This window comes from Pararge aegeria, chromosome 24 (genome assembly GCF_905163445.1).
Source record: "Pararge aegeria chromosome 24, ilParAegt1.1, whole genome shotgun sequence".
NCBI classification, from domain to species: domain Eukaryota; kingdom Metazoa; phylum Arthropoda; class Insecta; order Lepidoptera; family Nymphalidae; genus Pararge; species Pararge aegeria.
In genome coordinates this window covers 10,125,078-10,141,212 of record NC_053203.1, presented here as the reverse complement: position 1 = coordinate 10,141,212, position 16,135 = coordinate 10,125,078, and the positions used below count along the sequence as shown (strand labels likewise).

General features: G+C 35.2%; 2 protein-coding genes across 2 annotated transcripts; both read left to right on the top strand.

Annotated features, from left to right (window-relative positions):
- Positions 1-5,302: 5,302 nt before the first annotated feature.
- On the top strand, positions 5,303-11,426 carry LOC120634625 (facilitated trehalose transporter Tret1-like). Its single transcript, XM_039905358.1, has 3 exons — positions 5,303-5,338; positions 6,471-6,609; positions 8,987-11,426. The coding sequence occupies exons 1-3, from the start codon at positions 5,303-5,305 to the stop codon at positions 10,213-10,215; spliced, it is 1,404 nt and encodes a 467-aa protein (XP_039761292.1). The 3' UTR covers positions 10,216-11,426.
- Positions 11,427-12,836: 1,410 nt separating this feature from the next.
- Positions 12,837-15,269, top strand: LOC120634648 (facilitated trehalose transporter Tret1-like). The gene is made up of 3 exons (XM_039905379.1): positions 12,837-12,872; positions 13,329-13,464; positions 14,008-15,269. Exons 1-3 carry the CDS (start codon positions 12,837-12,839, stop codon positions 15,267-15,269), a joined length of 1,434 nt encoding a protein of 477 aa, XP_039761313.1.
- The last annotated feature ends 866 nt before the right edge of the window (positions 15,270-16,135 follow it).

Sequence of the window (16,135 nt, the reverse complement as noted above, 5' to 3'; positions counted from 1 at the left end):
GGCAGAGGCGTGCACGGGGTCTTTGGCCAGACTATGCATAAAGCAGACACATGGCGTAAAATAGAAAAAATCCCCTTTAATACGAGCTATATAAAATAATTTGGGTAGGCAGTGCTTTTGTGCGTATATGAAGTGCACGCTACTGCGGTACGGACGTCTGAAGACCTGGTTGCCGGTGTAATAACAGGCATATGAGGCTTGACACCTTCGCGTCAGGTTTATGGACTCAGGAGTCAGGACATGTATACCTTGCATGCCCTGCGAAGTGTTTCTCTATTTGACCGTCGATTGGCGCAGTTGGCCCACTACTGGAAAATGTTTGTGTGATGAGCATGAATGTTTTTCAGTGTCTGTGTGTTTATATGTATATTGCTATTTATTTATGTATATTATTCATAAAAAATATTCATCAGCCATCTTAGTATCCATAACACAATCTACGCTTACTTTGGGGCTAGATGGCGATGTGTGTATTGTCGTAGTATCTCCATCTAGCCCCAAGGTAAGCGTAGCTTGTGTTATGGGTACTAAGATGGCTGATGACTATTTTCATGAATAACTAGCTAGGTACTTTTCTCAACCATTCAATCACAGTGGTGGTTGAGAAAAATAGATAAAAACAATCCTTGATGCGTATTATATATCATGCTAAAATTTCAGCTCGATCGGTACAGAACTTTTTGAGTTTTTGAAGCGTACACAAACCTACATAACATTTATATATATATATATATAGACTAGCGCACCCTCTCGACTTCGTCCGCGTATGAGTCAATCGAAAAGCTAGAATAGATCTGATGCTAACAGCATAATCATCGTGGCTAGCTATGTACATACTATTATTTTACGTGGTATACTTAGTTAGTAAGTTGCCATTATTTTAGTTGATACATACATACATACATCCAACCTCACAAACTTTCGCATTTATAATATTAGTAGGATGGTACGATGCGACTTGCTGTTATTTGTGAAGAGTTATGTCCTTTATATACGACAATATATATCAGATCTTTATGAAAATAAGACAATACATGCTTGATCGTATACATTTTCAAATAAAAAAAACATTATTAAAATCAGTTTAAATTTAATGGTGCTATAAAGTAAAATTGACAAAAATTTGCATCCCATTTCCCGGAGGATACTTATTGTTTATCAAGATAAAAATTATCCTATAAGTTGACCCGGAATATCAGCTACCATTTTTATTTAAATCCGTTTAGTAGTTTTCGCGTTATGCCCGGACAGACAGACGGACAAAAATTTAATTAAAATCTGTTTTGGACTCAGTATCGATTATAAAGCATCCCCCGTACAAAATTTTCAAAATATATTTAATGTACAGAAATCTTCCAGTTACAGTTTTATTATAATTATGAATAATATACATAAAAACTTATAAAATACAAATAAACACTGAAAAACATTCATGTTCATCACACAAAAATTTTACAGTTGTGGGAATCGAACCCACGGTCTTGACTCAGAAAGCAGGATCGCTGCCCACTGCGCCAATCGGCCGTCAGAAGTACTTCAGTTATAAGTATACTACGTACGTAACCTTTTAGTAATGAAGTGCATTTAAGAGCATTGCTCTGTCTAAAATCCGTTAATCCCATTTTATGAACGTAAATTAACTTAACAATGTAAAAAGACGACTTTTGTCGCGATTTAAGAATTAAAATGAGACAGTTGTTTCGTAAAGATATTTAATTACATTACTCATCTTGATAATTTTATATAAATCTAAATATACTACGACAATGCACACATCGCCATCTAGCCTCAAAGTAAGCGTAGCTTGTGTTACGGTTACTAAGATAGCTGATGAATATTTTTATGAATATAATGCATACAAATAATAAGTTTTGAATATACAGATAAACACCCAGACACTGAAAATATTCATGTTCATCGACACAAACGTTTTTCCAGTTGTGGGAATCGAACCCACGGCCTTGTACTCAGAAAGCAGGGTCGCTGCCCACTGCACCAATCGGCTGTCAAATACATGTATCATAAAAAATATAATCGGAAGTTTGTAAAACGAAAAATGTGAAATATAGATATCGTGTAGATATTATAAAAAATATGTTACCTAACCAGCATAGTTTTTGAGGAAATAAAAAAAAAAACAAAGATGCGTGTCACTCGCACATGGGTTGAGAAGCGATTACTGATTACTTAATACGAAAGGAATTCAAAATAAAGCATCCAGGAAAGTTGTTTCAAATTTTAATTCTTATCGATTAAATGCAGTTTAGCCACTCTGTTAATATTAACATAACATAAAAACAGGTTAAACATATTTGTATTTTACCCCACGTTTGCCTGCATTTTAAAACTCCTGCGAACAAATTTTTTACACTTATTCGATCCACAAATAAAACAGCGCCATCTTTTAAGATACTCATGAACTACGTATTATTGTCTAAATAAAATAAAATTGATAAATAAAAAACGGACTTGGTTAAAAAAATTAAAAAATAGGAAATAAAATTTTCTACAACAGTATTAAGTCGGTGCCAAGTGCATGTTTTTTTTTTTCATTTAAGCGTAAAATTATCCTTCTAGAATCTTAGGTATAAACATGACGGCGGACGGTTTGACGGCCGACTGGCGCAGTGGGCAGCGACCCTGCTTTCTGAGTCCAAGGCCGTGGGTTCGATTCCCACAACTGGAAAATGTTTGTGTGATGAGCATAAGTGTTTTTCAGTGTCTGGGTGTTTATATGTATTTTCTAAGTATTTATTTATATATAATTCCTAAAAATATTCATCAGTCATCTTAGTACCCATAACACAAGCTACGCTTACTTTGGGGCTAGGTGGCGATGTGTGTATTGTCTTAGTATATTTATTTATTTATTTATTTATGTACATTATTATCTTCTGAAGCCTACACCTAAAATTGTCCTTCACATAGCAGCTATCGTCGGTATAGATATGTACTTTGTTTTTTACATTTTTTTATTCCTTTTCTTGTTTTATTTTTCATTATTTTTTTCTAATTTTGCTTTATTTTATATTTTTTATTCTTTGACTTTACTTGAAGGGGTATGGCAGCTATATTAAACGCATACCCTAATCGGTTTGTACACGGCTTCGCACTTGAAAGCAATGGCGGCACGCCTGTCGGTAGATAACGAAGAAAATTCAGAAATTATAATTTCTCAAATTACTCCTCCCGCATTTCGAATCCGGGACCACACACTTATAGGATCAAAACGATTACCACTGCGCCAGAGTGGTTAATAAAGACAAACGCAATGTACCTAACTATAATACGTAACGTTGTTTTAAAATGTTAAAAGTAGACTTGGCAAAGTGTCTAGTTACAGCGATAAACCGTAACAAATACGTGCTACGTTAATTATCATACTAACATACTTAGTTGTCACGCCAACATATTATTATTATGTTTCTTTTCTGATTTTATCGCTTTAGCTGTTTTGTTGCTTGTGAATCTGCCGGCTAAACTAATTTCTGTTATATCTACTACAGGCTTCTAAGCGATAAGGCCGCCTTTTGTATTCTAACCTAACTTCATAGTACAACAAATGTGTACAAATAAAGAGTTAAATAATTACGGCCGATTGGCGCAGTGGGCAGCGACCATGCTTTCTGAGTCAAAGGCCGTGGGTTCGATTCCCACGACTGGAAAATGTTTGTGTGATGAACATTAATGTTTTTCAGTGTATGGGTGTTAATATGTAGATATATTATAAGTATTTAAATATATTATTTATCAAAATATTCATCAGTCATCTTAGCACCCATGACTCAAGCTACGCTTTCTTTGACGCTAGATGGCGATGTGTGTATTGTAGTAAAAAAAAAAATATCAAATCATCAACAGCCCACAAGCGCCCACTGCTGAACATAGGCCTTTCCAAGAGCGCGCCACCACACATGGTCTTCCGCCTTTCTTATCCAGCCGCTCCCAGCAACCTTTTTAAGGTCACCTGTCCAGCGGGCTGGAGGTCGTCCCACACTGCGCTTACCGATTCGCGGTCTCCACTCTAGAACACGTCTGCCCCAACGGCCATCGACTTGCTTATCCTTTGAGCTATGTCGGTGACCTTGGTTCTTCTACGGATTTCGTCGTTGCGAATTTTATCCCGAAGAGAGACTCCCAACATAGCTCGCTGCATAGCGCGTTGCGCGACTATAAATTTGTGGATCAGGTCGACTGTCAGTGTCCACGTCTCGGCTCCATATGTCATTACATCTTTATATATATATTTCTTGTGTGCGTGTGTATGTCACTGAACTCCTCCTAAACGGCCGGACCGATTTGAATGATTTTTTTTGGTATGCGTTTGGGTGGCACCCTGGATGGTTTCACAAATAAGCCCGACAGATGGCGCTGGGGTCCGCTATTAATATTATATGTATATATATATAGGTTATAGGTTTTCCCCTCGCTTCTTCATACTGGTCGTGTACGAGGTAACGCATGCAATATCTTAATATAAATAAATCTCCTGTCACGATGTTTGGACTCCGCGATGGACTCCTAAACTACTTAACCGATTTTAGATTAAATTGGTACACCGTGAGCAGTCTGGTCCAACTTAAGAGATAGGATAGCTTTGATTTTTAATTATAGTCGCAATTTAATTTTATTGCAAATTATTTGTCTATAATTAATTGAAAGTCACATGTTATATATAAATATATATATATATATATATATATACTACTATACTCATTTAAGGCTTAGCGATACTGAATACTTTAAAAACAAAATCAAACGCAGACGAAGTCGCGGGCAACAGCTAGTTATATATATACTCTTAGGATAAGTATAAGTATAGTTTATGTATGTCTATTTATTTTCGAATATATATATATAAGTATATATAATTGCATTATCCCGCTCTCTTGCAGCTTTTCCTTCTGCAGCAATAAGGCCGCCTTTGCATGCCTAGAACTCTTGTTCTTTTGTTTATTCTATTTTTACACACAAACATACATATATATTTATGTATGTTTGTGTGCAATAAAGTATTTCTTCTTCTTCATGCCTTGCGGAGTGTTGGTTTGTTACTATTAAGTATTTATGGTAGTAAGATGATGGTGATAAATACATCCGAAAAAGGGTGATAAAAACAGACAAATACTTTTGCATTTTTAACATTAAGTACGGATGTGTGGATTTTGATAACGGTTAAGTAAACGTATCAGCTTAAGAAAAGATAGTTATTTTAAATTCGCAAACACTTCACTTTTATTTATTTGTATAGACTGATGCAGGTTTGTGTGTACTCTGAAACAATTTCACTTCAAATACTGGCATGGGTTCAGTCGGTGATGTTTATTTTTGGAGGCAGGTATGTATGTTTAAAGTTTTAAATTGTTTTATAATAATAATAACGTTTATTTCGGATAAAATTCCTATCGCTTGTGATCGCAGTAAGATTATAAAATTATTTATTATTGTTTTTAGCATTATTGTTGACTTATCATTGTAACCGAAAGGTGTAATAAAGAGACATTATTTAGCTTTATTTGGATTATAATTAGATAACGAGATGTTTTGCGAGAAAAGAAATCGATTTATTATTATTACAATAAAACTAAATATAAAGTACTTTTAAAATAAAACCTTGGATAGGAAGAACTTTTGTGATCCCAAAGTGAATTTAAACTATCAAATATATTGTTGCCTGACACAACAATGGCCCGTGTATTTCCTACGAACTAAATAATAAACTACGACAATACACACATCGCCATCTAGCCTCAAAGTAAGCGTAGCTTGTGCTGTGGGTACTAAAACGACTGATGAATATTTTAATGAATACATATATACTTATAGTATAAAAATAAACACCGATACACTGAAAAACATTCGTGTTCATCACTCAAACATTTTCCAGTTGTGGTAATCGAACCCACAGCCTTGGACTCGGAAAGCAGGGTCGCTGCCCACTGCGCCAATCGGCCATTAAACTATGTCACACAAGGGTACCAAATAATGATTTATTTAATGGACAGTCAACAGGTTCCAATAGCTCTTATAAAACTAAACAAAAAATGAAAAACGTATTAATGTTATATTGTAGATCCATTCAGAGACTGCCAAAACTTGAAAATAAAAAACTATAATGTCAGTTAGAAGGAGAAAAAACGATAAAGAAGAGAGATATGAGAGTAGGAGCTGTAAGATCCATCAAGCTATGACATAAACTAGCCGCATCTAGTGCCGCGAACAAAAACATACATTTTAGAATTAATAACAAAAAAAAAAAACAAATACTTCAATTATAGGTATAAAAAAAATATTAAATGCTGACAATGAAAAAAACTAGCTAAACTAATACAAAAATGATTTGTGAGAATACCAGCATTGTTCATTAGTTTAAATACATATTGATTATTGACTCTTGTTTTACGGCATCACGTGTTACCGTGTTATGTTTATGGCGGCCATAATGACTGTTAATTACACGTACATTTCAGAGTGTCGTGCTCACGGCGGATTGCATGCACTCGATTGGCACTGGCTTCATGCTTTCCTTCCCTGCGGTACTTCAGCCAGCTATACTCTCGCTCAACAGTACTGGAATACATGCGACTCTCGACCAGGCTTCTTGGGTTGGTAAGTGAAACAAAACTTTCATTTATACATTAGCTGTTACCCGCGGTTTTTTTACTAATCCTGTGAAAATCCTATCCTATTTGTATTCCTGGAATAAAAAGTACCCTATGTTACTCTCCGACCTTCCAACTAACTTTTTGCTAAAAATCAAGTTAATTGGAAGCTTAGTTAGAGCGTGAACGAAGGACAATAAAACAAACAAACAACTTCGCATTTATAATATTAGTTAGGATCATGAGCTGAGCAGTCTCTTTCCCGTAAAAGAGGAATTTGGAGCTTGCATCCGCAATCCTGCTCTAATGTGGGATAGTGGAGTTTTATGTATTTTTTTTAAAATAATAATTGACGGGCTTAGCAGGGTGACCCACCTGAGCGAAAGTGGCAAACCTTAGCTTGTGAACAGAGTAACACTTCGTAGGACATGCAAATAATCCAAAATTGAATTTAAAAATTACTGCTCGTGGTACCACCTGCTAATTGATGAACGAGGCACTGGCGACCGACTAATGGCGGGATAACCATTAAACTAAACTAGCTAGACTTGAACAAAAAACATTTGCCGATGTCGGGCAGCAGAGATATCATCGCAATCAAGTCTAGTGCTGCGATCACCAAACCGCTTGCCCAGCGTGGTGATTAGGGCATTAGCCAATCCTGCTCGGAGAAGACAGCGCCCGAGAGCTGGTGCTATCCACGCTCGTTCACCTGCTCAATAGTTCCAGACGAAGGGACATCAGGGTCGAGAACGGTCTGACAGTAGTTACGTCATCACCTCTACTTACGACCCTGGGAAGACAAGAAGAGCCAAGGTGTTGCCTTACCTCAAAGTGACGTACCTACAGGAAATCGGAAATCATAAATCTTAAAAAGATAGGAGATCCCGGAGCCTCCCATTATGTACTGAGGCTGGCTACTGAGGGGGTTTTAGTGGGTAGAAATCCTACATAACCCAAATTCACACAGAGAATTGGGTATCTTTTAAGAAGAATTCCCCCCGGTCAACAAAAAAAATAGGGCATTATCCTTATGAGTAAGCAAAACAATAAATAGGCCCCTAGTAAAAATAGGAAAAGTTGGCGCTGCTTGAAAGAGGCCTATATCCAGCAGTGGACGCACTATAGCTGATGATGATGATTTTTGCCTGACAATGTCCTACGAACTGTCCTGCAACATGTCGCCCTGTGCCGATCCACCTGAGGCCTTTAACTACACCGGCAACCAAACCCTTCAACCTCCACCCTTCGACTGGCACAATGCTGCTTAGCGGCAGAAATAAGCACAGTAATATTACTTTCCCGGAGAAGCTCTGTCACAGAAAGTTCAAATATTGGATAGAAGCAGGCGTTACTTTGCGGAAATCCATGATATATTATCAAAATTAAGCTTAATTTGCTATACTCCGCGAAACTTTGACTTAACTAATTAATTCATTGTAAAGTCAACATCTCCTGAGGATGCTCCGGTTTCGGAGCGAAACGTGCGTAGAGGGTATATTGCCGAAGATCTGTTTGGTGTGAAGTATAAGGATTGAAGAAATTATAAATTACACCACACAGATTCTCCTGCTTTTCGCGGAGTATAGCAAATTAAGCTTCATTTTGATAACAGAAAGTTCAACTACTAATAGAATCATACTACATTTATATATCATCATGTGCTAAGTACCAACTTCCTATTTCGTGGGAAAGGGGAGTTTGGAGCTTGGGTACTCCACGCTGCTGCAGTGTAGGTTGGCGGGCTTGTAAGTGATAATATTTACCGTGAGAAATACAGAATCGCTCTCAATAATTAATCCCTTGCCTAGAAAGAGGACTTTGCAAAGTATTAAGCTTAGTTTGCAAAATCCGTGAGAGTCAGGAAAATCTACAGTGCAATTTATAATTTCTTCAATCTCTATACTGGAGTGTAACAAATCCTCCAATTATGGAGTATAGAAATTGAAGAAATTATACATTGTACAGTTTCCTGGTTTTCGCGGGCTATAGCAAATTATGTACATCATGGAATCAGGCATACCAGTACCTATGCTGATACTTTGTTTACTTTTACTCTAATTTAATAATGATGATTAAACCGTAGAATCTAATAGAAATCGACTTTGCCAATTCAGCCCTGGAGCAAAGATTGTAATGTTTTGAATTTTAAATTGATTTCATTCTCAAACAATGTCTTGTGAGAACTTTCACTTTAAACTTAACATAACTACCAGTTACCATAAGATTCGGGAAAAACCAGTACCAAATCAATAAATAATTTCTCCTTAACATCAACCGATTGAAAACTATTCTGTCCTTTTTTTTATCACAAACACCAAAAAAGTAAAGGGTTATTTATAATTTATAAGCTTAAAACTAAAATATTATTTAATCTATTACAGCTGCCAGCCACGGACTAGCCGGCATCGTTGGATTTTTAATGGTGCCACATTTGATGCAAACTCTTGGCCGGAAAGTTGTCCACATCGGGATAAATGTCTTCGCCAGTGTAGGTTTCCTCATTTTCGCACTGGCCAGAAGTGTCCCCGCTTTATACATAGCAAGAATCACTCAAGGATTGACATTATGTGGAGTGTATGTGACACCGATAATGTTAGGAGAATACTCGCATCCAAAACGGCGAGGGTACTTCATCACGCTAAAAAAATGTTCAGTTGCAATTGGCTCTCTTATGTGCCACACAATGGATTTGTGTTGGACGTGGAAACAAATTGCTGCTTTTGCTATAGCTCCTCACATTGCCTCGATAGCTATGACATTCATATGGCCTGAGAGCCCAGCGTTCTTGGCCTTGAATGGAAGATACGATGAGTGTGACAAATCACACACGTGGCTACACGGAGACAGCCCGAAGAATAAGAAAGAGTTGGAAGATTTGATAGCAACTCAAATGGAACGCCGGGAACAGGCAAAGAAGAAATGCAATTTAAAAAACGTGATGAGAAAAATGCTGGAGAAAGATTTCCTTAAACCATTTATAATCGCTGCTTTGTTAACTATGATAGTAGACGCTTGTGGGAGATATTATATGTTAGCTTATGTCGTCGAAATTTTAACTGAAATCACTGGAAACAAAGCCATTGCTGCATTTTGTACCATAGGAGCTGATACTTTAACTATTGTTGCACTGTTAGTATCGTGCTATGTAATTAGATGCTGCAAAAGACGCAACTTGCTATTTACTACTGGAACAATTTCTGTGCTATTAATGTTTCTAACTAGTTTATTTACAGTCTTGAAATCTCGTCATATATTTGGTGAATCTACAATTTGGATAATTCCTATTATTATTTTGTTAAACGTCTTTATAGTTAACGTAGGTGTTATACCTGTATGTTTTGCTGTTATAGGCGAAATATTTCCGTTAGAGCACAGAGGTACAGGTTCGTGCGCAACGGGTATAGTATTTAGTATTTTGTATGCACTTGTTATGAAATTTACACCATTGATAATGGAGACCACCGGAGTTGAAGGTACTTTTGGTATCTATGGATTTCTCGTGGTTGTCGGTTTATTCTTATTATACTTTATTTTAAATGAAACTAAAGATAAAACACTACAAGAAATAGAAAACGAAATCAGGGGAGTTAAAACATTGATAGAAACGTAACGCACATTTTATTCAGATGAAAATAATATATTGGTGCATCTTCTATTCAATAAGTCTTATGTCGTAATTTTAAAGCGGTAAAAATTGTTTTTTTAACGATATTTTTTTTTATTATATAATTTTGTTGTGTCTGTATGAGTTAAATTTATGCACAGAAGCACTGCCTACCCTAAAAAATTATATCACACGTAAAGTAGGAGGATTTTTCCATTTTCTGACAAGTTTTTGAATTGTGCCTACCCTGGTCTAAAACCTTGTGCACGCCACTGACATTGGGATATACAAATCAATTCAAGATTCTCATGGGAATCTAAATTCGAAATATGTGGCATAAGATATGCTTAAAAATTTAGTTTCGTCTAGTAAGAGATGAAAAGCCAAATCTAAAAGAAAGACTTGGCGTTTCAAAAGCGCTTATAAAGTAGGCTTCTTGAAATAACAAAATTTGAATACTCACATTTTCGAGTTCGTCTGGTAAAGGACATCGACCATACACGGGCCATGGTTGCGTCAGGCAATAATATATATGTCGCGGATGTGTGCGAAAGCGTTCCCGTGGCCCAGCCACCAGGCGACTGGTAGGACCGTGGGGTTTTAGTCGGTACGAGTCCGATATAATCACCGTGCCCCTTAGTGGCGCGATCCATGAGGATTTCCCCACGAAAAAAAAAGCCAATGTATTGGATAGTTTAAATTAAATTTTTAAATTCCGTCTGGGACTACAAAAAAGTCTGCTTTCTATCCCCAGTATTTTTTTTTATTTTAAAGTACTTTGTATTATTACAAACATGGAGTATATAATAGAGAAAAAAATAGCGTCACTTCATGATTACTAAAAACGCCCTGGCAAGAACGTAATGAAGAAGATTACTGTTATTTTTGTTTTTGATATTTAATGATAATATTGTAAAAAAAAGTCTTTGAAGTAATTCAGATTGAAGATTTGCTACGCCTATTGTACTCTCGTTTCCGGAGATATACAAAATTCTGTGTCCAAAAGCTTTAAATACTTATAATTTATTTCTTTTCTTTTTCTTATTTTCATAATGACAAAGTTGCTTAGAAGGATCCGGCTCCACTTTCATCTTTCATCTATATAATGTAGCTCTAGCAACTGCTGAGTTTCTTGCCGGCTTCTTCTCGGTAGAATCTGCTTTCCGAACCAGTGGGAGAGCCACTATACACAGACAGACTCGACGTTTCAAAAGTTATATTAGACCTACTTGAAATAAATTAATTTTGAATTTTTTTAATTTTTTCTTTCTTTTTATTGCCTATTTTCGGTTGGTATTGTATTTTGATATTTGCCATCATCTGCTATACTTGTTATTAGCGTGTTTTAACTATGCATGTAAAAAACATGAGTTGCCAAACTTATAAGTTATAAATTTATAATAGTTTTATCTATTGAATATATTTACAAGATAGTTTAATTTATTTTTCTTTTGAAAAATATAAATAAATAAATTAAGCAATATCTTCTTAATATTTCATTATAATGTATTTTCAAAAAAGTTCAAGAATTGCATTTCAAATTTTTGGGATCATAAAAGATATTTTTTTTTTCAATGCGGATATTTTTAATATGTCATACATGAACCAAATTTATGAACATATATTTTTTTAGTTTTTATGTTTTACTTAACGATAAAGAAATTAACCCATACAATAGCTCTCAGCTGTTAACTTGCGATCACCGTTATAGCACTCGGTCCTATCGTCGCAGCGGTAATTCCATAAAATAAAGCATAATAATAACTTGAAAATTGAAAACTTAAACTATGCCACACATTACGATGTTTTTTTTTTAATCCACTACAAGTTAGCCCATGACGTCAATCTGACCTGGTGATGGAAGTGATGATGCAGTCTAAAATAGGCTATTATTACTTTGGATATACACCTATTACGAGTAGCCATGATTGGCTTGTTTTATGCGTGGACATTGTACAAAAAAAATGAAATTTTTTGGTCTATTACCGATACCAAAAAAAAATCCGCAGTGGTTTAAAAATTATCCTGTATAAGATAATTATCGTAAAAGAACGCTTTCTAAATGGTTATGTTAAATTACATAATAAAGTGTCTTATAACTGAGATATATCACACTATACGATGAAACCAGGGTGCTGAGTAATTGAGCAGTTCAAGAGCATAACCGCTACACTGCCGTGATGCACCGCGACCTGCACTAGGTGATAGCGATGACCTGCGAAAATGGTAGGTATCGACGGTAAGAAAGACGGAAGTTTAGAAATAGAAAGAAATGATACTGCCAACAAACCTAAAAAAATGAAAAGAGAGCAAAACTGTGTAGCTCAATACCTCGATTCACATTAATAATTTCTTAGCTTCGGAATATTACTGAAATTATTCAAAAGCTTGGACATTTTGACTAAGATCCTACGACAAAATGTGTAATTAGCTCTTCAAGTCTTTAAATAATTAAGCAGATAAAATAAACTAGTTATGTACGCTGTTTATGAGATAACTCTCTCATTAGCATATGGTGAAAAAAAAGACACGGTTAATGCGGATATTTTTATTTAATCGTTATCGTGACCTCGAAACTATTCCTTAATTACTTTTCAAATGAAGACGACTTCACTGTATTTTAAGCCATGGGATGCTTAAATGATATTTATTTTTGGAGACAGGTATGTTTTCTTGAACATATTCAGTTATATTAAAATTGTTTAGACTAATTATTTCATTAATATATTGATATTTATGAAATAATTACCAAATAAAATACTTGTAATCTACTCGATTTTTACAAGATTTACTAGTTTGAGTTTGCATAGTTCTTTATATGTCTCCTTTAAAATGAAAATCCCGTCATCACACGTTAGTTCACACATAACCACGTAACCTTTATTTATGATAGTTATATTAGCTAAATTAAAATATTCAAAAGTTTGATGATTTACTTTATTTTAATTGGGATTGGTGTCAGTTTTAGTCAGTCATGTTTCAGAATTAAAACCCCATAAGGAGTATAACTTCATGGGCAAATCCTCCGATTTGAGAGGCCTTTAGTCCATCAGTAGAATGTGATAGGCTGTTATTGATCATTATGATACATCGCTTAAGTTTTATGTATTCTATTTTAGTGTATCGTGCTGTTTGCCAACTGCATGCTATCAGTTGGTACTGGTTTCATGCTATCGTTTCCCGCGGTTCTAAACCCAGATATACTATCACCAAACGGCACCATACATGTAACTTCAGATCAGGCTTCTTGGATTGGTAAGCAAAACGAACGAAAATATTTAATAAATAATTATATAGCCTGATCTATAGCAATGAGGGATGGCGATTAACTGCATCTCTAGATCAGGATATGTAGTGGTGCAAGTATGGTCCCTTGTAAAACACCAGTACTCCAAATTGATCGTGAGATTATACTTCCGCGCGGCGTCTGGAATTCTTAAACCTTTGTAACTCTTTAGTTTTAAGTCTTCAAGTGATTTTGTTTAGACTGAAGTTTTAGTAGTTGATACACAGGTCGTTTCTCCTACCCGAATGCAAGCAATCTCTATAAATCAAATTAGTCTTTGGTTAACAGCTCACTAAAGCATGAAGCTCAGTAACAGGATAAATCCACTACATTCGCGAACCTTCCGAAATTGTGCTGAGTGGATTAGTAGCTATACTAAAATAAACTACGAAAGTTCTGATTTCATCATTCCAAAATAGTGGAGTCCAGCTTAAAAATTGTGTAGAATATTTTAATAATCACCTCAAAAAGCAGTTGTTTCAAATAATCACTAAAATTATTGTCAATTTCAGCTGGCAGCAATGGGTTTTCAGGTGTTTTTGGGTTCATCTTGGTGCCACATATTATGCAAGTTTATGGCCGAAAAATTGTTCACATTGGCTTAAATTGCTTTTATGTTCTCGGGTTTCTCATTTTGGCCCTAGCTCACAACGTCTATTGTTTATACGCAGCGAGAATAATGCAAGGAATCCCAATGTGTGGTGTTTTTATTACAACTATTACGGTGGGAGAATATTCACACCCAAAAAGACGAGGATACTTCATCACGATAAAGAAAACTGCAGTTGCAATCGGTGCATTAATGTGTCATTCCTTGGCTTTGTGTTGGACCTGGAAACAAATAGCTGCATTCGCAGTTATTCCGAATACTCTAGCGATATTACTTACGTTGATGTGGCCAGAAAGTCCATCATTTTTAGTCTTCAATGAAAAATATGACGAGTGTTGCAAATCACATATATGGCTTTTTGGAGACAGTTTGCAAAGTCAGAGAAATTTAGAAGAGTTAGTATCAAACCAAATGGAAATTAGAAAACAGTCAAAGGAGAAAAATAACTTGAAGAATGAGATTAGAAAGTTACTGAAAAAAGATTTCATAAAGCCCTTTATAATTGTTTCTTTATTGACAATGATAACAGATGCGAGTGGAAGATTCTATATGCTTGCTTATATAGTCCAAATTCTGACTGATGTCACAAAAAATAAGTCCATTGCTGCATATTGTACAATAGGTTCTGATGTTTTAACTTTTACCGCATTATTAATATCTTGTTTTGTGATCCGATGCTGTAAAAGGAGAACCTTATTATTTGTTACTGGAACAACATGTGCGTTTTTGATGTGCTTAACAAGTTTGATTACGTTCTTAAAATCCCATTTTAATATTGGAGGATCTGTGTATTGGTGGTTGACGCCTTTAGTTATATTACTAAACGTTTTCACTATTAACGTAGGTATTGTTCCCGCGGGTTTTACAATTTTAAGCGAAATATTTCCATTGGAACATAAAGGTATAGGTACGGCAGCAACAGGTATCGTTTTTGCCATCTTGTATTCAATTGTGATGAAATGTACTCCGTTGATGATGGAGAAGACTGGAGTGGAAGGTACTTTTGGCATCTATGCAATACACGTGATTGTCGGTCTGTTGATATTATACTTTATATTAAATGAAACTAAGGACAAAACACTACAACAAATAGAAAACGAAATCAAAGGCATCAAACATCCTGGTGTGTGTTATTCGAATGAGAAACCACTTATTAGTGCGTGACCAGCTGAAATATTATATGTCGCGTTTAATTTAAGAAAATCTTTTGAATTTAATTTAATGAATACTTATATATATAATGAGGTTATTAAATAGGTTTTTAAGATATTTGTATATCCGCCCATTTAATAGTAATCCCAGAGTGCAATTTAGTAAAAGCACCACAGATAAACGTTAATAACAACAAGCAAATTTATCTGCTAGAACAGTTTAAGAATACCAGCCATCTAGCTGGTGCGGCAAAAATCGTTTCTGCGGCGCATAGTGCGATCAGAGAACAGGGAAATGGTACCAGTATTGACAAATCCACGGAAAACTCCCTGTATTTTAGATGACAGAAAACGCATAGAAAACGGAGTTTTCTAGTTAGTAAAAATTCTCTCAACGTGATGTTAAGTTTGAGATTATTATCAAGTTAAATTGCCCAGTTTTTAATACAAACAAATGGAAGTAATTTTATATTACGGGCGCAGATGATGATTCTAATTAAAAATAATTGCATTATTTATTATTTCTTGTGTTGCTGCCCTGGCGAAAGTCTTCATCTACGTCTTTGATACTAGTTACTATTTCGGCTTCTATAATATTCATTCATCAAGTGGTTTGGAAAAAATAAGTTTTCCTTTGATCACAGTTTTTGATCGACACACATCGCCATCTAGCCCCAAAGTAAGCGTTATGAAAGAAAGAAAGAAAGAAAAATCGTATTTATTGTCACACATTTGTGTAAAATGTTACATTTGTGAAATAAAATAATTGTTAAAGTATAAAAATTAAAAAAAAAAAAAGTGTGACAAAGGAGCTGATGGTTACCAAGATGACTGAATATTTTTATGATTATACATAAATAATTATAAAATACAGATAAA